This window comes from Labrus mixtus, chromosome 2 (assembly GCF_963584025.1).
Source record: "Labrus mixtus chromosome 2, fLabMix1.1, whole genome shotgun sequence".
Taxonomy (NCBI): Eukaryota; Metazoa; Chordata; class Actinopteri; order Labriformes; family Labridae; genus Labrus; species Labrus mixtus.
The window spans coordinates 11,912,713-11,934,920 of record NC_083613.1 but is presented as its reverse complement, the minus strand read 5'-3'; the positions used below and the strand labels follow the sequence as shown (position 1 = coordinate 11,934,920).

The following is a 22,208-nucleotide window of genomic DNA, read 5'->3' as shown; positions in this document are numbered from 1 at the left end:
TAGGCGCTCTTTAAACAAATGTTTTTAATAAAAATAGAACAGGAAACTAAAGAGTGATCGCTAAAACCCACAGGCTGAATGTGACATCTTTTAAAAATATTTAAATGATGATTAAAACAATAGAGGCGGTCCAGTCTAGTTAATGATAAAAAGTTGTCTTTTGAATGACTCCATGTATTGTCTGTGATTACTGTTAAAAACTCTCCACATGTTTTTTGTGTGATCCTGCTAGAGGAAGCAGGGTGGGGCTCTAAATGATTCCGGTCTAAAAGAGGTGTTTCAGTACAGTTAAAATCACCTCCTAAAAACATAAAATCATTGTCATTACAGTCTTTAACAGTATCATTTAAAATGTTTAAAACACAAGCTTCACGCTTCAAGTTGCTTTTACTTTCATTAAAACACCTGGGATGATCTCCTCTAAATCAAAAGAAACTGGTAAAAAACTCCTGGAAAATAAAATCCCCACCCCTCCACTAAGACTGGACTTGTGACTTAAAACGACCTCCCCATTAAAAGCCTTCCTCCATTCACTATCATTATCTGTTGTGCTGTGGGTTTCCTGTAAAAACATAACATCTATTCTCTTAATTTCCATCTTAAAAAGAGCAGCCCTTTCAAAATCAGCCCTGGCTCCGTTCAGGTTTAAACTGCTGAGATTAAAATCACACATGGATAAAAAAGAGAGTGTGCTAAAACAGGTCAGAATAAAAGTGAAGCAGATTTTAAAACTCATCATCATTGGAGATGATTTGGGCTCTCACTTTGACAATATGTTTCCTCAGTCGGTAGATTTCTTGATCAGACAACACGTCTTCTGAGTTGTCTGTCTTTCTGGTGAAGGATATAGCGGATTCCGCAGCCAAAACACTTCATAGTGTCCGATGAGACAAACACCATATAATTAAAACCATCTACACGAAAAGAAAAAGACAGGTTCAGATCAAGGGTAGAATCTTTTAAGACCATGTGAACCTGTCTACGGTAACACACAACATGTTTCAACTTTGGTGACTTACAGCCGAGTGACACCATTTTAATTTGTGAAACAATCTTCCCGTACCGGGATAACTCCTTCATCAGCATCTCATTTTTAATAAAAGGGGGTGCATTTGAAATAACAATTTTAGTGGATGGGTTAATGAGGGGGAGAACAGAAGTAAATGTATCATGGATGACGACACCTTTCTCTACCACCTCACTGACTTTCGCCGTGGTATCCAAAAACATTACAATGGCCCTGTTCATTCTTGAGGCCGATTTCACAGCCTCACAGTCCATCATTTTCCCCACAGCCAGCCCGGCTTCCTCCACACTGCACTGCACCGAGGGCACCAACTTGATGCCATGTCGGTGAGACAGCCTTTCAAAATCAGCTGTAGCCTCAGCTGCTGGCATGGTGCCAAGTTAGCACACGCGCCACACACACACATACCACAAACCCTCTTACACGTAACCTACACACTTCTAACTTACACTGTTCTTACAAACAACAACTGAACACAAAACATTAACAAACAAAATTAAGCTTAAGTAAAGTTTGCAAATAAACTCACTCATGCTTCCAAACAAAACACTCTCAGCTCCACACTCACTCCGCCATCTCAGAGAGAGAGAGAGAGACAGAGAGTGTGAGAGAGAGAGAGTGAGAGAGAGAGAAAGAGAGACAGAGAGAGAGAGCGAGAGAGAGTTTCCAGAGCTGCTGCCAGGAGTGAGCCTGAATGCTGAATGTGGCCTCCCTCATCAAGAGAAATAAGCTTCACCCTTTCCCTCCATCGTACTCCCTCAATCTTTACAAACATCTTCAAAGCCGGGGAGGAAACAGCTGCCCCCTGTCACCTCACGCCGCCCCCTCACTTCACAGACCGGTCGCGAGGGAGAGAAGAAGAAGAAGAAAAAGTAGAAACCCTGCAGAGGCCGTCAGATATATATTAGTACACTAAAAGTTATAATGATGAAGTTAGAAGAGAGAGAAAAAGATGTGAGTGTCTGGGAGGAAACTATAAATCCAATCAGAGTCTCTCTGTGTGTCCTTGTGTACGTGGACAAGGGTCTCTAATGGACTCTGTTATAAACACTGAAGAGCTCTGGTGACGTCCCACTGAGAGGATGTGTGCACACACTCACACACAGAGAGTTTCAGTAGCTCATCATTAGTTTACATTACAGTGTTCATACACAGCAGAGTGAGATTTACTGCTGAACACATGCTGCTCATGTTGTCCTGCAGAGCTGAGGAGGATATAACCCAGCAGTCGCTCAGAGAGAGGCAAACAAACCTCATCTGAGACACACATTAAGGAAAACATGAAAAACTCTCAGAGGGTTTCTGGATAAAGGCCCCTGTGACGGCCCGCAGTCATCATGTGGAAAAACCAGATCATTGAGGAAGGAACCATTAGGTGAGAGCTTCCTCAGGAAGTGATCGCCTGTGGAAGGAGGGCGCCTGTCAAGTCTGTTGCTATGGTTTCCAACTGGTGAGCGAGGATATGCAGCAGCGGGGCATGAGACCGCTTTTACAGGATGAGGGGCGAGAGAGAGAGTATAGATGAGGGGAGAGAGAGAGAGAGAGATTATAGATGAGGTAGAGAGAGAGACCGCTGATATATGACCTCTAAACCTCTGTTTAGGCCCTGATGGCATACTGAACGAAATGCTAAAATACAGCACAGAAAAATTCCAATTGGCTATTCTCAAATTATTCAATTTAATTCTGAGTGTGGGATATTTCCCAGAGAGTTGGAGTCAAGGTCTTATTACACCGAAATTTAAAAGTGGTGACAAAAGTGACCCTCAGAACTACAGAGGAATATGTGTCACCAGCTGTTTGGGCAAAGTGCTCTGCAGCATCATAAACTCCCGGATCGTTGACTTCTTAAAAGAACACAACGTCCTGCATAAAAGTCAGATTGGATTCATGCCTCACCATCGCACATCAGATCATTACAGGATTTTACACTTCAGCATTCATTTAAAAACACAGGTTGCTGATCGTGATGAATGCATGTTTGAGGGCCTCCAATGACGCCATGATGATGAACATACCGAACTCTTAGTTTGAATCATGGTGTGGTCACAGCGTTCTCCTTCTCGCCTGCAACTCAAACCACAAAAATTGTCATCTGAGTCTCAAACACGCTGCTTTCACTCTCCTCTCCACGTTCGGCTCTGCAGAGGTGTGAAAAATAACTGTTTTTAAAAAAAGCACAGCAGAGTGAGGGAAAGTGTGTGTGTGTGTGTGTGTGTTTTTATGTGTATTTTGTGTTTTGTGTGTGTGTGTGTATATGTGTGTGTTTGCGTCAGTGACGCTGTTACAGTCTGTGTGGTCACATGGTTTACAGCTCCACCAACACACGCACACACACACACAGACGAACCCTCGACCTTCCGGTTGAGAGGCGACGACTATACCAAGTGAGCTACAGCCGCCCACACGCCCATATATGTTTGTGTGTGTATATATGTGTGTGTGTGTATGTGTGTGTTTGTGTGTGTGTATATGTGTGTGTGTTTATGTGTGTGTGTGTGTGTGTGTGTGTGTGTGTGTGTGTGTCTCTGTGTGTTTTCAGACTGTTATTTTTCCGTACATTTTCAGTCACTAAGCTAGGCTGCGATCTCGTCTTTGTACGTTCATATTGATTCTGTGACGCCCTTACAGTCTGTGTGGTCACATTGTTTACAGCTGGAGCTCCACAAACACACACAGACAGACATGCACACACACACGCACGTACACACACACACACACAGACAGACATGCGCACACACACAGGATATTTCAATATGAAAACACAGCAGCGCTGTTCTCCCACTGAAGAAGTCATCTCACTAGCAGCACACTTCAGTTCGTCCGCCTTCAAAATAAAAACAGCACACTTCAGTTTGTCCGCCTTCAAAATAAAAGCAGCACACTTCAGTTTGTCCGCCTTCAAAATAAAAGCAGCACACTTCAGTTTGTCTCCGGGTCTCTGATGATTTGTCTCTTTAAGTCGGCTCCTCTGTCGGGGAGATGATGAAAAACGATGACAGGGTGAAGACGATGCAGAAGAGACAATCAGACGGATGGAGATGCCGACAGACTGACGTCTCATCACAGCTGCCAGAATTCGCTGAGAAACTCAAAAAAGTCTTCTCATGGAAATATTGTGTGAACATTGTTTGCTGTCCGCTTCAAACAGTCGGTCGTTGATAATGTTTCTAATCCACCATCACTGTGTGCAACATGCAAAGATATGTTTCTTAGCATGTCATCTTAAGCACACACTTAGCTGACACATCTTCACGATGATGTGGTCGATGTTTATGCTCGCTGCATGGTCACCATGACAACAGAGGTCATCTCTCACATCTGGAAAAAGTATGAGTCTGAATCTCATCACTAAGTTAAGTTTGTTTACTCCTCTCACTGTCAGTAACCTAATGTGCACACACTGTCTTCCACCTCCTCCTCCTCCTCCTCTTCTTCCTCCTTCTCCTCCCCCTCCTCCTCATCTTCCTCCTCCTCCCCCTCCTCCTCATCTTCCTCCTCCTGTTCCTCCTCCTCCTCCCCCTCCTCCTCATCTTCCTCCTACTCCCCCTCCTCCTCTTCCTCCTCCTCCTCCTCCCTGCATCAGAAGTGGATAAACTCAGTGTCCTCTTGTCCTCTCTATGCAACAGTTGTTGCTCAATCGTAGCTTCACAACTAAAGTACAGCGCCCCCTCCTGGGCCCTGAGACCATCACTGAGGACCAGCTCTGATGTAAAAGAGGGTGGTCTGAGGACCCTGTAACACCAAACAGAACCCTAAACTGACAGCTAGACCTCCATCTGAGAATCATTTTAAAATGAAATGAGAAAATGAAACCAAACTAACGGTTTCACATGATGTCGGGGGCTGAGGGACGTCTGAGGCTCGTTGGTGACGTTTCAAACACCTGAGGAAGCTTTTGGTTTTTAGCTCGACTGGTTCAGAAACCAAGAAACCAAAGTAACCCGACACTGTGACCACAGTGACCTCACAGATTCTCACTTTGATTAAGCGTGCTGATTGGTTGGTGCTTGTTGAACCATAGCCCTAACTTAATGAAAGTATTTCCATGTGTGGGTTATTTTGCTTTAATGGTTTCATATAAACCGTCTGATGATTCTGGGGATCTTGTAGAAGATTGGACTTTAGAGGTGATCCTGCATCCATTCAGTCTTTCTTTAACTGTGGGGGGGGGGGTTTGAGAAAACACAGACAGTCTGTCTGAATCTGGGTTAAGGGCTGAACAACAGGAGGAGATGGAGAGCAGGAGAAAGGGAGCGGATATAAGATTACTTACTGGCAAAAGTTCAGTAGAACAGCAGCTGTTTAGATTGAACGTTTCTCATCGGTCTCTCTCTCTCTCTCTCTCTGCTCCCCCCTCCTCTCTCTCTCTCTCTGCTCCCCCCTCCTCTCTCTCTCTCTCTCTGCTCCCTCCTCCTCTCTCTCTGTCTCTCTCTCTCTCTCTCTGTGTCTCATGAGAGGGTCGTGAATAGCTTCTGAAACAGAGCCCACTGGAGCGTAACAGGGAAATGTGAAAGACGGCGTGGACAGGGGGGGGGGGGGGGGGGGGGGGGGGGGGGTTAGTTCGAGTAATGTGATACGGTGTCAGTGAGAGAAATGTGCTCATCTGCAAAGTTATGGAGTGAAAGAAACAAAGTGAGAAAGAGTGACGAGAGAGAGACAAGGCCACACGGATAAGAGAGAGAGAGAGAGAGAGAGAGAGAGAGAGCGAGAGAGAGAGACCGAGAGAGAGGGAGAAAGAGAGAGGGAGAGAGAGAGGGAGAGAGACCGAGAGAGAGAGAGAGAGAGAGACCGAGAGAGAGGGAGAGAGAGAGGGAGAGAGAGAGAGAGAGAGGGAGGGGATTCAAGTGGGCGAGCGAGGCGTGCTCAGAGTGAGAGTCTGAATCGGAGGAGGGAGGACGAAGCTGGTGAAGGTTCACAGTTACTTTCCTGACACACACGATATTTTCTTCCTTTTTCAATTCTAAGGATTTGATCCACGTGGGACTTCAGGAAGTCTGAACATTAAAAACAACCTTTGCTGTGTGGATGTAAACTCTCATTTCAACGATCTATAGATACAGAACGAACTTTCACAGTTTACAGCTGAGTCACCGTTTAGGTCAAAAATCATCGACTACTCACGGATTATTTGTTTCTGACGTCATGGCGCCAAAGAAGGAGCTGCTCATTCTCGGTAAGTCCATGAATGAATCAATGTGTGTTTGTGTGTGTGTGATGAATGAGAAAAATAAGATAAAAGCAGATGTACGGGGAAGTTTAGTAATTGTGTCATTGTTCAGAATATATGACTTTTTGTTTCAGTCAGACACAAAACTTATTTTACAACTATTTTACTTATAGATCAGAATAACCACTATAACCATCATAACGGTGACTTAAACCATCATAACCATCATAACGCTGACTTAAACCACCATAACCATCATAACCACCATAACCACCATTACCACCATTACCACCATAACCACCATTACCACCATAACCACCATTACCACCATAACCACCATAACCACCATTACCACCATAACCACCATTACCACCATAACCACCATTACCACCATAACCACCATTACCACCGTAACCACCGTTACCACCGTTACCACCATAACCACCATTACCACCATAACCATCATAACCACCATTACCACCATAACCACCATAACCACCATTACCACAATAACCACCATAACCACCATAACCACCATTACCACCATAACCACCATAACCACCGTTACCACCATAACCACCATAACCATCATAACCACCATAACCATCATAACCATCATCACCATTAGAGATGCACCGATACCACTTTTTTGCAAACCAAGTACACAAGTACAAGTACTTACATTTGGGTACTCACCGATACCGAGTACCGTTACGAGTACTTAATGCCCTGATCTGCGTCTGTTTCTTTGGTCAAAAGTCTCTGAAACACGGTCACAGCAGGAATTACATCTGATGCTAAATCATCAGACGAGCTCACTTTTCGGGTTAACTCCTCAAACGGAGCCAAAACAGGCACATTTTTTTCCAGAAGTGTCCACTGGTGCGCTGTAAGATTGTCGGGGAGTTCATATTCGGAGCCAAATATTCCCAGAGCCCGCTTCTGCTCGGTGAGAGACTGTAGGATGTAGTACGTGCTATTCCAGCGCGTCTGCACGTCTTGTTGGAGTCTTCTTACGGGCTGGTTGAGCTGCAGCTGAATGTCTTCCAGGCGGGAGTAGGCTAATGCCGAATGCGTAAAATGTCCAACAATTTTACATCCGACTGACACCTCGTCAGCTACACTCCGTGCAAAGTTTACAGTCTGCTCTTCTTTTGTCGTCATCGTTTATGCTGAAATATCTCCACACCGCTAACATCTCGCTTCTCTCCGTCTACCCGCTCAACTGAAAAGAGGTGCACGCCAGCCGTAAAGTGGTATCGGTGCCGTTGTATCCGCATAGTTTTACAAGTACGAGTATGAGTACTTAAAGGTGGCATCGGACCGATGCCGAATACTGGTATCGGGTCATCCCTAATCACCATCATAACCACCACAACAGTGACTTTAACCATCATAACATAATAAGTGGTTAATGTATGTTTGGAGGTGAACGTACTCAACTAAAGGAAGTAAGTCAGACAGGAAGTAAATCTATTATAAAGAAAAGTGAGACAGACAAAATCTTTGATTCAGCACTTTGGGTTAGAGTCAGCTGCACAGAGTCTCTCTTTGTCTCTTCATGTTCTCCTGTTATGAAGTCTTAAAGTCACACTCACTGCTTCTCCTAAAGTGGAGTTAGTGTGGGAGCTCTGTCACACAACAACAGAGGACTCATTGTGAGGGAAACGCAGTGCTCACACTTTGAGTCGGGGGGGCGCTGTTTCCTTCATGAGAGTCAAAAAGAGACCGACACGTGTCTGTGGAGAGGTGTCATCATGTGACAGCTGCGTTTGGAAACAGGGAATAAAAAGAGCATAAAAGAGGAAACATGCAACACGTGAGGCAAGAGTGGAAACCTCATTTTCACATCTGTTTATTTAACTGATGATTGGAGCGATGAGAGTGTCTCATTGTATAATATGGACAAGAGGAACTCGTGGTTACAGAGAGACACAGTGAGTTGAACGTGAGTTGAACATGTTACCCAGGTGGAAACAACAGAAAGAAAACTGAGTTCATGTCTTTACTAGAGGACGGCAGGTTGATTCTAAAGACGACTAACCGAGGAGCAGTCGCCTTGTTAGGGTCTGTGTTTGCTGTTCAGACACACAAAGATGTTTAGTCACTACGCCTCCTTCGTTTGGGGTTCTGGAGATCTGAGGGCTAAGTTAAACCTCGATAGGAGACGGTAACTCCCAGAGCAGAACTGATTGATGGACCGGAAACTGCTGCTGCTGCCGCTGTGGTCAGAGCAGTTTCTGTTGCTGTTGTGATGTTTTTAGTGTTGCCATGACGTTGGTTAACCGTAGCTGTTGGTGTGTGCTGACTGGCTGCATGCTTCCCCTCAGTGAGAGTGAGACGTGTCAATAAAAAGCTTCAGACTAGAGAACCTGTTAGAGTAAGAAACCTGCACGCTACGATCCGCTCTCTTGTTTATGTTGCTGTTTGATGAGCGGCACAAACACCCTGATGCCTCTTTGTGTACGGAGGTCAGCAGGAAGTCTGTTCATTCCTGTGGGAATCTCTGTGATCGCCGATCGTATATCGCGTGCTAGCTGAGCTAACAGGCTGTTAACGAGCTAACAGGTTATTCCCGTTGATTCAGTCAATGTTGATTAAAGAGTTTGTGATTATAAAAAACTTTGTCTATTTTTAACTCTTTGTGAATCTGAAACTCATCCTCTTTATCAGTTTGTTAAAAAAGAGAGAATAAGCCCCTCCCTCATAGCCTCAGGTTTCTATCCATCTGTAAAGACATGCACTTCTTGTGTTGGACACTAGGGGGTAATAAGTGCAAAAACTGCAGTTCCTCGAGCGTCCACTGGAGGCTGCCTTCAAAAGCCTAGCACCTCCCATTAGGCCCCATTTTTAAAACGCTGGTTTTTACAGGTGAATAAATGTGTTCACAGCCTCGCTCCAGACGTGGTCTTGGTCTACTTAAGTTTTTTCTTTGTTGGTACTTTACAGTGTATGTATGTTTTAATAACTCATCTGATTGGATCATGCTTCGCCTTTAAGTTTTAAAACATTTTTGTAATCTTGGCGTGACTGACGTGGACCGTGGAACAGGTCCAGTTGTAGCTGTTTGCCAGGAGGCTTAAGCCCCACCTCTTTGCCTGTTTTGAGATTGACATGTTTGTGGGGCGGCAGTAGCTCAGTCTCTAGGGACTTGGGTTGGGAACTGGAGGGTTGCCGGTTCAAGTCACTTGTCAGGGCACTTCCTGAGTACTGCCGAGGTGCCCTTGAGCAAGCCACTGAACCCACTCTCTCTCTCTCTCTCTCTCTCTCTCTCTGCCTCTCTCTCTCTTTTTATCGCTCTCTCTCTCTCTCTTCAGGTTTGCTTTGTTTGCTGCACACTTGTGTCTCTGACTGTCAGCTGGGTTTCATCTATGAAGGTCGTCAGTGTGTGGGTAAGTCTCCATCTGAGCGGTTCATTAGGACGGCTGCTCCAGAAACGATATGAAATACCTCTTAATGAAGACTTGACCTGACCTTGACATTTTCTCATGTTAAAAGTGAAAATAAAAAATTTAAACATGAAACCTTCTGAACATATTCACTAAATGACAAAACAGAAACCAGGTGACGGTCCGATCACCTGGCATTCTTTAGACGGAGCGCAGGAAACAGGCAGCCGAGGATTCTCCTTCAACTATATTCATACATATATATATTTATACATTATTACTACAAATATCCATGATATCAGCACCATATAGAAGTCTGTAAATGTGTCATAGTGACATGTTGTTGTTGTTGTGTTTGACCTTTGACCTGCAGATGAGAACGAGTGCACAGAAAACACAGATCAATGTGGGAAACACACAAAGTGCTTCAACACTCTGGGAAGCTTCTACTGTCAGTGTTTGGAGGGATACAAGAACACGAGGGGGGCGGCCAACTTCACGGGACTCAGCGGGCAGTGCCAAGGTCAGTGTGTGTGTTACAGGTGTGTGTGTGTTACAGGTGTGTGTGTGTGGGTGGGGCGTGTGTGACAGGTGTGTGTGTATGTAACAGGTGTATGTATGTGTGTGTGTGTGTGTGTATGTAACAGATGTGTTACAGGTGTGTGTGTGTGTGTGTATGTAACAGGTGTGTTACAGGTGTGTGTGTGTGTGTGTGTGTATGTAACAGGTGTGTTACAGGTGTGTTTGTGTGTTACAGGTGTGTTACAGATGTGTGTGTGTGTAACAGGTGTGTGTGTGTGTGTGTGTGTGTGTGTATGTAACAGGTGTGTTACAGGTGTGTGTGTCTGTGTATGTAACAGGTGTGTTACAGGTGTGTGTGTCTGTTACAGGTGTGTTACAGATGTGTGTGTGTAACAGGTGTGTTACAGGTGTGTGTGTGTGTGTGTGGATGTAACAGGTGTGTTACAGGTGTGTTACAGGTGTCTGTGTGTGTGTGTATGTAACAGGTGTGTTACAGGTGTGTTTGTGTGTTACAGGTGTGTTACAGATGTGTGTGTAACAGGTGTGTGTGTGTGTGTGTAACAGGTGTGTTACAGGTGTGTGTGTGTGTGTGTGTGTGTGTGTGTGTGTAACAGGTGTGTTACAGGTGTGTGTGTGTGTGTTACAGGTGTGCCACAGATGTGTGTGTGTGTGTGTAACAGGTGTGTTACAGGTGTGTGTGTGTGTGTGTGTGTGTGTTACAGGTGTGTTACAGGTGTGTTACAGATGTGTGTGTGTTACAGGTGTGTCTCTATGGACACACTGCACTCATCTTGTCTCTTTCCTTTGTCAGATATCAACGAGTGCCTCGATACTAACAAATGTGGTCCAGTTGCGTACTGCAGGAACACGATTGGGGGCTACAACTGCACCTGCCTTCCTGGTTACAGCAGATACTCGAGCAGCGCTGGAAGCTGCGTGGGTGAGTCGTGTTTACGTTTGCCGATTTTAACTGTCGAGCTGATATCAGGAAACACACCTCCACCGTCCTTCAGGCAGGTGTGTCTGTGCTCGTTACATCAGTGATGCTCTCTGGCATTAAAGGAGGAGGCAGTAGAAATGTTTGTAAACATTCAAACTGGCTCATCCCCCCCAGAAGCTCCGCCCCCTGCAGGACGTAGTGTGAACTTTTACTGCTTGTACCTACACTGCAAGCTAACGCACGCTAGCACAATGCATGCTAGCAGCAGCTCCTCTGGACCAATGGGCAAGAGGCAAACTTTAGAAACATCCTAGAGCTCACAGCTTCCTCCAATGAAAAGCTGCCTGTCAAGAGCTCATGAGTCAATGATTATCATTCTAAACTCTGAATACAAACTCAGAACAATCAGCTGCTCCCCGCTGCTTTAAACGTGACTTTTTGGACCTTTTTATTGGCAGGACACCTGAAGAGAGAAACATGTTGTGGGGAGAGAGAGTGGGTTGACATGCAGCAAAGGGCCAAGCTTGGATTTAAACCCATGCCCACTGCTAGGACAACTTCAGCCTACATGGGGTGTGCAACATAACTGCTAGTCTATCGCTGCCCCCGCTTCCCCCTTCAGTTTAGCTAATTTCTCAAACTGAGCGACCGTCTTCCGTCACTCGCTGACATCAGGTTCATTGTCGGTACGTCTTGTTAAATCGATGTGATCATCGATGTGATCTTCTTTTCTTTCTCTCAGATATTAACGAGTGCAATGAAGCTGAGAGGAGAGGAGAAATCATCTGTGGAGCAGAGGGGACCTGCAGGAACACCGAGGGGAGCTTCTGGTGCAAGTGTCCCAAAGGATTCACCAACTATAACAATGAGAGGACGCCGTGCTCAGGTGAGGGTCTGCAGCTCAGGTGAGGGTCTTCTGCTCAGGTGAGGGTCTGCTGTTCAGGTGAGGGTCTGCAGCTCAGGTGAGGGTCTGAGGGTCTGCTGCTCAGTTGAGGGTCTGCAGCTCAGGTGAGGGTCTGCTGTTCAGGTGAGGGTCTGCAGCTCAGGTGAGGGTCTGCAGCTCAGGTGAGGGACTGCTGCTCAGTTGAGGGTCTGCTGCTCAGGTGAGGGTCTACTGTTCAGGTGAGGGACTGCTGCTCAGTTGAGGGTCTGCTGCTCAGGTGAGGGTCTGCAGCTCAGGTGAGGGTCTGCAGCTCAGTTGAGGGTCTGCAGCTCAGTTGAGGGTCTGCAGCTCAGGTGAGGGTCTGCAGCTCAGTTCAGGGTCTGCAGCTCAGGTTAGGGTCTGCAGCTCAGGTGAGGGTCTGCAGCTCAGGTGAGGGTCTGAGGGTCTGCTGCTCAGGTGAGGGTCTGCAGCTCAGTTGAGGGTCTGCAGCTCAGGTGAGGGTCTTAATGGCGTGCATGAAGCCGCTCTGAAGCTGGAGCTTCATGGTCCAGTTCTGTTTCCTCTCTACTTTGAGACTCGCTCTGACTTTAATCTACTTCCTGTGCAGACTCCACGCCATACATCGATGTGAGGTGTGTTTGATATTCACATGTTCTCACGGTCTCTGTCTCATTTAGAGCTGGACTGTGACACCTTCAGTCCCGACAGTACGACCTCACACGCTCAGGTAAACTCTTCACACCTGTTCCTTAATGTACTGGGTCAAGCCTTAGGCCCTGTACAGTTCATCATGTTTGACCTTTAGAGAGAGAGAGCTGAACAGTTATTCTCTGTCTCTCAGTCGCTCGGAGGCCTGGCAGACATTTTGTCCATGATGAGGAACAGCTGTTTGGCTCTTTCCAACCCGACTACTGCGAGTGGAGGGAAGGCTGATGGAGAGGAGCTGCTGCAGGTCCAGGCAGACACACACACACACACACACACACACACACACACACACACACACACACACACACACACACACACACACACACACACACATCGGGGTCTTCATTTCCTGCCTCCTGTTTCTGCTACTCTTACAGAAACTCTTCACAGCGACTGACGCCATCTTGTCTCCTCATCACCTGGACACCAGCGAGGCCGTGAGCGGGCTGCTCGACGCGGTGGAGAACTCCGTCAGGGTCATCGGTCCACAGCTCAAAGGAAACCACACTAAGATAGAGACCAGCATGACAGGTGACCGAGTCCAGAGCTCAGTCTGCATTCTGTACTTTCACAAGTTCAAGTGTTAAATGTGAAATATCTGTCCAAATAGAGGTGGAGGTCGCGGTGCAAAGAGGACAGACTCCACCCACGGGATCCATCCATCTGACCAATGAGAACACTCGTCTAGACACTGACTGGATGACAGCAGCAGGGACAGGATCGTACCCTGGTACATCTCTTCATCGTCTCATTTCTTCTCTTTGACAAGCGTTCCTCTACATCCTTTGACTTCATGCCTCGTCCTTCTCCTCTTCTTTTACAGGTTACGCTATGGCGGCGCTGTTGACCTATAAGAACCTTGAGAAGACCATAAACGGGTCCTTTGAGAAGCTCTCAGGATATGAAAAAGACGGTGTGGATCCCTCCTTTCAGATCTTCTCCAGAGTCGTCTCAGTTGTTGTGTCTAACCCCGCCCCCCAGAATCTGAGCAGCCCAGTCAACATCACCCTGAGACATCTGGTAGCCCCCCCTTCCCTCCGTGTCTCAGATCAACGTTAGCATGACTCGACGATAGAGGCTTTCATGATAACGCTTTGGTTCTTTGTGCAGGACACAGAGAAGTCTCCTGATGTCAGCTTCGTCTGTGCGTTCTGGACTGAGGGAGGAGCCTGGTCCACACATGGTTGCTATCAGCAGCAGTCAAACAGCACACACACAGTGTGTTCATGTGAACATCTGAGCAGCTTCGCGGTGCTAATGGCACGCTACGATATGAAGGTAAGAACATGAACACACTCGCACCATTAAGAACTGCAGAATAGATTCATCTTACTGAAGCATGACAGGCTGAAATATCTGAACCAAGACTCCTTGTTTAATGAGGTCCTGTTAGCAAGATAAGCTAGCCTACCAGTCGTTACGCAGCAGGTCCCGTTAGCATGGTAAGCTAGCCTGCCTGTCGTTACGCAGCAGGTCCCGTTAGCATGATAAGCTAGCCTACCTGTCGTTACGCAGCAGGTCCTGTTAGCATGGTAAGCTAGCCCACCTGTCGTTACGCAGCAGGTCCTGTTAGCATGGTAAGCTAGCCTACCTGTCGTTACGCAGCAGGTCCCGTTAGCATGGTAAGCTAGCCCGCCTGTCGTTACGCAGCAGGTCCCGTTAGCAAGATAAGCTAGCCCACCTGTCGTTACGCAGCAGGTCCTGTTAGCATGATAAGCTAGCCTACCTGCCGGATGTTAGAGATTGGCTTAGACAGAGAGAGAGAGAGGAGAGAGGAGAGAGAGAGAGAGAGGGAGGGAGAGAGAGACCTGAGGAGTGAAACTAGTGGACCTCCTGTTTTACTGAGGAATTATTACAAATAAAGACATTAATCATTCTGTTACGTTGGCCTTCACATGATGAATATGTCTGTAAACGTCTTCCTCTCTCCTTCACATGTCAGTACACAGATTAAACCTCCTGATGTGTCTCCTCCTCACAGCACACCTTCGGGCTCCTCCTGATCACTAAGATGGGACTGACCGTGTCCCTGCTGAGTCTCCTCCTCTGCATCCTCACCTTCAAGTTCTGCCGCTCCATACAAGGGACTCGAACCACCATCCACCTGCACCTGTGTGTCTGCCTCTTCATGGCCGACCTCGTCTTTCTGGCGGGCATCTCACAAACCAAACCTGAGGTATGACTGTGGTTACTTTAATGGGAAAGTTATTTACATGGGTGTTCCTGTTTGCACGCCGCAAAGGAGAGCATAGTTAATAAGAGAAGGTTACACATTGACGTCAGAGCGTGCTGTAACCTCTGTACCACTTCCTGCCACATGGAAGATGAAGACATAGGCGGTTATTGTGAGGCAAACAACGACGACAAATAAACATTTTCAGACCCAGAAGAAGAAGAAGGAGGATTAGAACAATGTGACCTCATTGGGTGTTTGTTTGGACTTCCTGGTTGTGAATGAACCCCAGATGTTGTACCCGGATCTTAACCACTGATGGAAAGAGGTTCTGCTTTGGGGAACTTTGGCTTCATTTCAACATTTCAGTCATCACAATGTGTATTTTAATATATTCACTGAATGAACCAATGAGAGGTAAAGAACATCGAGTAAGAAGCAGACGATATAATCCTCTCAGTGCCACGCTGTAAATGTTCCTGAATATGAGCGGCTGTGTTTACGCAGACATCGTAGCAGGCGGCTGGCAGGAGGCATTCTGGGTAAAGTCCGGGTGGAAAAATCCTCCATTTGATCTCACACATCACCCCCCAGTGTTTCAGGATTTTAGTGTAACTTTTCTAACATGACTAAAGGATGAAAGGTGAAAGGATACAGACAGTCTCACATTATAAATACCTAGGAATCCTAATACACTCGCAACTGTCTTTTAAGAAACATGTGAAACAACTGTGTAACACTATAAAATTTAACCTAAGGAACTTCAGGTTTATCCGAAACCAGTTACCCATTAATGCAGCTATATGTGCACTCAATGATTTTCTCACACATGTCATATTGTATCACAAGCTGGTCGCAAGCAGGTAAAACAAGACTCGCCCCTCTCCAAACCCTGTACAAGCAAATACTCAAGGCACTGGACAAAAAGCCAACAAGTTACCACTACTGTAACATCATTCAGAGGTATAACCTCCTAACCTTTGACAATGTTGTGGGTCTTGCTGATGCTTGTCTAGTGTATAAAGTTATTAATTATTAGTTCATATCACCGCGTGCAGATGGGGGAAGAACAATTAGGAGCGCCAACAGAAGGGATTGTGTTATACAGCACAGATCCTCTGAGTTTGGCAAATCAGCCGTCTCTATTAGAGCTACACATTTTTGGAACTCCATACCGGCTAAAATCAGAGAGTGCCGTAGCTGAATTTAAATTTAAAATCAAATCATGGCTCAAATCAACTCAATCGTGTCCTCATCACACATAAACACTTTTTCATGAACTATGTTTGATAATGTTGTAGCGTATTGATACAGTATGTTATTATGGCTTTGTTGTTGTGGTGCATTGGAGATATACAGTATGTTGCCGTATAGCGGTGTTTTTTTTTTGTGTAGTTTTTAAAGTCAAGTGCTCTTAGCCTATTATTGTTTTAATATAATGTATGAATTTCACTGTGGACTAGTGTAATGCCATTGTTCAGTGGTTGTGTACTATCTTACTGTTGTGAAGATGTTGTTAGTGTATGTTTTGTTTCTTCACAGAAACGTTGTCTCTGTCTCCTGCCCAGGGACTACAGATGTAGCTTATAGCTAACTCTGGTACAGCTAATTGGCTGTACACTGTCCCTGTCAAAAATAAACAAGTAAATAAATAAGAATAAGTAAAGTTTGACTCTCGGGTGTTTCTGAAGACGTTTCATATTGAACGCGTTGTCTTGTCCTGACCTCAGCTTGACTCTTTCTTCTCGCGGTCGTTTAATTTGCAGGGTGGCTGCAGGTTGGTTGCAGCCATGCTTCATTTCTTCTTCCTGGGAGTGTTTACCTGGATGCTGTTAGAGGGGGTGCAGCTGTACCGTATGGTGGTCCTGGTGTTCAACGCCACCATCCGGCCCCTCTACTTATTCATGGCTGGTTACGGGGCCCCTCTGGTGATCCTCATCCTGTCAGCCATCATTCGGCCTGCGGGATACGGCACTGACCAGCAGTGAGTGTTTACTACATTACTCCTCAGAGCTGCTGTTATGTGATCATGACCATGTGTTTCCTTCTTGCTAACAGCTGCTGGCTGTCTCTGAATGACGGCCTCATCTGGAGCTTCTTCGGCCCTGTGTGTCTCATCATCATCCTCAACATCTTCTTCTTCATCATCACCGTCTGGAAGCTCGCTCAGAAGTTCTCCAGCCTCAACCCTGACCTCTCCAAGCTGCACAAAGTCAGGTCAGTCCATGTGTGCTTGAGGTTCATGTGATGTAGTAATACTGGAGTGACCCTGGGCCGACCTTCAAACAAACACTCAGCTGGAACACATGTTGGCCAGACGGCGCTCGCTTCAGGAGAAAAGCATGGATGGAAAGAACGAGAGAAGAATGTGCAGAATGTTTTCATAGTCGCCACACTGATTTCTAATGATGGGAATTTGTGCCCAACTTCTTTTTCTTACTGCCGCCCATGCTTTAATAGTTTAAACTGTATAAACATGTCAAATAAGTTTGAGCTGGAATGAAAACAATCCATCTATGATCCAGCAATCACCATCAGTGACCTTCAGTTAGTCCTGGGAAGACTCAAACTAAGAGCAGATTTGCTGCTGATCAAATATAATCAAATAATCAAAAGGTTTCAGTCAGTGATCGTGTCCCGTTCTCACTTCAGCAGGATTTCTCCGGGGCAGTCCTCCTGATGTGATCTAGATATGAACAGCTTCTGATTCTGAAGATCCATATTCCATCGTTCTGATCTCATAACGTTTTAAATCTCTTCTTTATCTCAGCGTGAATCATGATTAGAGTTGTTCATGGGAAAATAAATAAACAACCTAAGAGGTCAAAGATGAGAACATTTCCTGAGAGCGGTTTTTAAAACAGTGTGTCTTTTATTAACCACTTCTTCACCATCAATAGACAAAAATTAGTTCATAAAGCATCAGACTCTAAGAGTCCCTGCTCCTCTAAGAGTCCCTGCTCCTCATCAGACACTAAGAATCCCTGCTCCTCATCAGACTCTAAGAGTCCCTGCTCCTCTAAGAGTCCCTGCTCCTCATCAGACTCTAAGAGTCCATGCTCCTCATCAGACACTAAGAATCCCTGCTCCTCTAAGAGTCTACGAGTCCCTGCTCCTCGTCAGACTCTAAGAGTCCCTGCTCCTCTAAGAGTCTAAGAGTCCCTGCTCCTCATCAGACTCTAAGAGTCCATGCTCCTCTAAGAGTCCCTGCTCCTCATCAGACTCTAAGAGTCCCTGGTCCTCTAAGAGTCCCTGCTCCTCGTCAGACTCTAAGAGTCCCTGTTCCTCTAAGAGTCCCTGCTCCTCATCAGACTCTAAGAGTCCCTGCTCCTCTAAGAGCCCCTGCTCCTCTAAGAGTCTAAGAGTCCCTGCTCCTCGTCAGACTCTAAGAGTCCCTGCTCCTCTAAGAGTCTAAGAGTCCCTGCTCCTCATCAGACTCTAAGAGTCCCTGCTCCTCATCAGACTCTAAGAGTCCCTGTTCCTCTAAGAATCCCTGCTCCTCATCAGACTCTAAGAGTTCCTGGTCCTCTAAGAGCCCCTGCTCCTCTAAGAGTCCCCGCTCCTCTAAGAGTCTAAGAGTCCCTGTTCCTCTAAGAGTCCCTGCTCCTCATCAGACTCTAAGAGTCCCTGGTCCTCTAAGAGCCCCTGCTCCTCTAAGAGTCCCCGCTCCTCTAAGAGTCTAAGAGTCCCTGCTCCTCGTCAGACTCTAAGAGTCCCTGCTCCTCTAAGAGTCCCTGCTCCTCATCAGACACTAAGAATCCCTGCTCCTCATCAGACACTAAGAGTCCCTGCTCCTCATCAGACACTAAGAGTCCCTGCTCCTCTAAGAGTCTAAGAGTCCCTGCTCCTCGTCAGACTCTAAGAGTCCCTGCTCCTCATCAGACTCTAAGAGTCCCTGCTCCTCTAAGAATCCCTGCTCCTCTAAGAGTCCCTGCTCCTCGTCAGACTCTAAGAGTCCCTGCTCCTCATCAGACTCTAAGAGTCCATGCTCCTCTAAGAGACCTTGCTCCTCTAAGAGTCCCTGCTCCTCGTCAGACTCTAAGAGTCCCTGCTCCTCTAAGAGTCCCTGCTCCTCTAAGAGTCCCTGCTCCTCTAAGAGTCCCTGCTCCTCATCAGACTCTAAGAGTCCCTGCTCCTCTAAGAGTCCCTGCTCCTCATCAGACTCTAAGAGTCCCTGGTCCTCTAAGAGCCCCTGCTCCTCTAAGAGTCCCCGCTCCTCTAAGAGTCTAAGAGTCCCTGCTCCTCGTCAGACTCTAAGAGTCCCTGCTCCTCTAAGAGTCCCTGCTCCTCATCAGACTCTAAAAGTCCCTGCTCCTCATCAGACTCTTAAGAGTCACGGGTCCTCGTCAGACTCTAAGAGCCCCTGCTCCTCTTAGAGTCCCTGCTCCTCATCAGACTCTAAGAGCCCCTGCTCCTCTAAGAGTCCCTGCTCCTCTAAGAGTCTAAGAGTCCCTGCTCCTCTAAGAGTCTCAGAGTCCCTGCTCCTCTAAGAGTCTGCTCTGGTAACTGAGTCATCGTCTGAGGCACATGTTAATCTCTCCTTACATTCTCTATCTGTTGCCCTTTCTCTGACCACTACCCTCCCCCCCCACACCCCGGTCCTCCCTTTCCCTCTGCAGAGCATTCACAGTGACCGCGATCGCCCAGATGTGCATACTGGGTCTGATGTGGGTCTTCGGGGCCTTCCTGTTTGAAGAGGGCCCCATAGTGGTAGCTTATGTCTTCACTATTCTGAACAGCCTGCAGGGAGCGCTGGTCTTCATCATGCATTGTCTGCTGTCCAAACAGGTAAGATAGAAACAGGTGTGTGTGTGTGTTCCTGAGTCATCACAGTGGATTGCATTACAAAATATTTATTCCTGATGTTTGCTGCCCTCTGCAGGTGAGAGAGGAGTACGCCCATTTCCTGTCCTGTATCTGCACATCACAGAAGAAGAGATACTCAGACTTCAGCAGTACAAATCCATCCAGTAGTCAGTCACAGGTGAGCAGAAAGTCACCTGACTCTCAGCTTTAATAAAGATCCAATGATTAGTGGAGGTTGATGTAAATGCATCAGTTAGTTTAAGGTGAGTTATGTTTACTCCATTACTTCTTTTTAAGTCTCCATGAAATGAAACATGTTCCTCGTTTTAATCCAAGATTTATTTTATTGTCACCTCCATGAAAAAACTCTGAGCATACAAGGGAGAGAAACGCTGTCCTGGTCCAATCAGAGCGAGACAGAAACATCAATAAAAGGAGAACAGGATGCATGCGATAGAGAGAGAGAGAGAGAGAGAGGGAGAGAGAGAGGGAGGACACTGGACAGTTAAAAAAACAGACCTGTTAAATAGAGTGAGGGAGAGTAGATTATAAAACACAGAATAATAATTATAATGAAATATAAAGAAAGTGCTGAAGGAGTCCAGCGTTCAACATTCTTTGATCTGACAAATATATTGAAGGAAATCTTCTTCTGAGTATTTCTACATACATCTACATTTCTACTCTTCAAATGTCGGATGACTCGTCCTGCAATCAGCAGCGAATACTTGTTTTTTTTGGACTAATTAAAAAGCTTTGTGGAACATGATGTCCCGCCTTCTCTCTTGTGATTGGCTCTCTCCTGTTTCAGTTAGAAACAGCCGTTAGAGACTCTCTCAGTCCGGTTTCATGGAGACTTGAATGATGTTGAATTGATCTTCTATTTCAATCATTTTCACATGTTTAAGACTGGTGTGGAGGTTCCAGTCTGAAAACCTCCTGCAGGGTCTGAGACCAGAACAAAGAAAATACTCATCATTGTCTGAGTGTCCTTTAACAGTGTACTCTGAAAGAACATGATTTAGTGTGACTGTGATTCTATTAGAAAGTCAGTAGAGCCCTTCAAACTCTACCATACAGCACTCTGTCTAATACCTGTCTTCTTCTTCTTGTAGGCTTCTGGCAGTGGGCAGCACACAGGAGAGTCCCAAATCTGAAGCTCTTCTCTCCACCAAAGACCCCCTTTAACCTTCCTGGGCTCAGTTAGCCTCCATCTTTAAATTCATGTCCCTTCAGAGGGAAAGACAAGAAATCAGTTTGAAGTTTATTTGTCACTTTAAAGCTACAAATGAAAGTAAGAATGTTTGACAGCTCAAAAACCATGAAGCTAAATCCTCTAAAGTTGTCGACGATTGAAGTGCTTGAGGGAAACAGAGTTTGTTAAATGTGTTTCTCACTGATAGAGTCTTATAGTGCATCATGTCTGATTGAACAGGACTGAGCTTGAAGTAATCCTGAAGGGTTAATACACCTCTTGAAGTAAAATAACTTTATGGGCGCAGACAACAAGTCGCACACGTCTCATAGCACCTCGTCAAGTGAAATATTTCATGTTTGTTTTTGGTTCATTCAAATCATATCTGTGTCTGATCAGACTTAAAGCTGTTTGTTTGCACTTCCTATCTGCACCTGTGCTCTGCCTCTGGTCACTTCCTGTCAGTACCTGTGCTCTGTCTCTGGTCACTTCCTGTCAGTACCTGTGCTCTGTCTCTGGTCACTTCCTGTCAGTACCTGTGCTCTGTCTCTGGTCACTTCCTGTCAGTACCTGTGTGTCCGCTCGGACAGTTTGTTTGCACTTCCTGATGTTTTTTCTTCCTCTCTCTCTACTTGTTTGTTTTTTACTCTCAGATGTTCGTCTCTTCGGATGAAAGCGTCTGATAAATTAATTGTAGAATATCACAATCCTCATATAAGCTGTATTAGAGCGATCCAAAGTGATACTCGTATTGATTATTTATTTTTCATAAGGACTTCAATGTGTACATAATGTGGGAGACAGTCTGTGCTGTATTAAAGATAACAGTGGATGTTTTCTGTTATCAGTTAAAGAGATGGCGACTTCAGTGTTCCTCATGTTACCGTCATGCCGTCAACGCCATATCATGTTGTTACCGTCATCTAGTGTCAGGTCGTGTCATGGCGTTACGTCGTGTCATGGCGTTACCATCATGTCATTTCTTCTGTTTAAACAAAAGACCAATCACGTGTAGATGTTTTTTAAATCTGATATCTGACTCATATTTATAGAGATGCATTTTGATGACATCATCAGAAAGAAAACAGATCCCGCCCAACAAACAAACACAGAGCCTCCCTTCAGATAAACATACAGCTTCCTGCTTTCAAACTCTGTTTATGGAATCTATTTAAGCCTCGACTAACACCCAGTGCTCAGGGATATAAAGTATGAAATCACACGGGAGTTTAGAACATTAGTTTGTTTTTTACCGTAAAACTTCTAATAGAAGCACAATGTTAGACCCGGTCCCTTTACAGGCCTGGTGTTTCTGAAGGTTCTGACTCATAAAGATGTATTTAGTGATGGATAGTTTGCAGATCAAAAAAGACTGAAGGAAATAAAAACCTGTGC

General features: G+C 45.8%; 1 protein-coding gene across 1 annotated transcript in view; it reads left to right on the top strand.

Annotated features, from left to right (window-relative positions):
• The first annotated feature begins 5,827 nt into the window (after positions 1-5,827).
• The window catches only part of LOC132985193 (adhesion G protein-coupled receptor E5), a 16,405-nt gene continuing 24 nt past the window's right edge, over positions 5,828-22,208 (top strand). The window contains exons 1-17 of the mRNA XM_061052438.1: positions 5,828-6,203; positions 9,515-9,589; positions 9,960-10,109; positions 10,920-11,048; positions 11,791-11,934; positions 12,609-12,658; positions 12,773-12,883; positions 13,017-13,170; positions 13,250-13,369; positions 13,463-13,659; positions 13,750-13,917; positions 14,621-14,815; positions 16,579-16,796; positions 16,871-17,029; positions 19,432-19,600; positions 19,695-19,796; positions 20,734-22,208. The exon at positions 20,734-22,208 is cut by the window's right edge and continues 24 nt beyond it. Coding sequence (XP_060908421.1) covers positions 6,173-6,203; positions 9,515-9,589; positions 9,960-10,109; positions 10,920-11,048; positions 11,791-11,934; positions 12,609-12,658; positions 12,773-12,883; positions 13,017-13,170; positions 13,250-13,369; positions 13,463-13,659; positions 13,750-13,917; positions 14,621-14,815; positions 16,579-16,796; positions 16,871-17,029; positions 19,432-19,600; positions 19,695-19,796; positions 20,734-20,775 — 2,214 coding nt within the window. The 5' untranslated portion in view covers positions 5,828-6,172 and the 3' untranslated portion in view covers positions 20,776-22,208. The remainder of the gene's footprint in view (positions 6,204-9,514; positions 9,590-9,959; positions 10,110-10,919; positions 11,049-11,790; positions 11,935-12,608; positions 12,659-12,772; positions 12,884-13,016; positions 13,171-13,249; positions 13,370-13,462; positions 13,660-13,749; positions 13,918-14,620; positions 14,816-16,578; positions 16,797-16,870; positions 17,030-19,431; positions 19,601-19,694; positions 19,797-20,733) is intronic.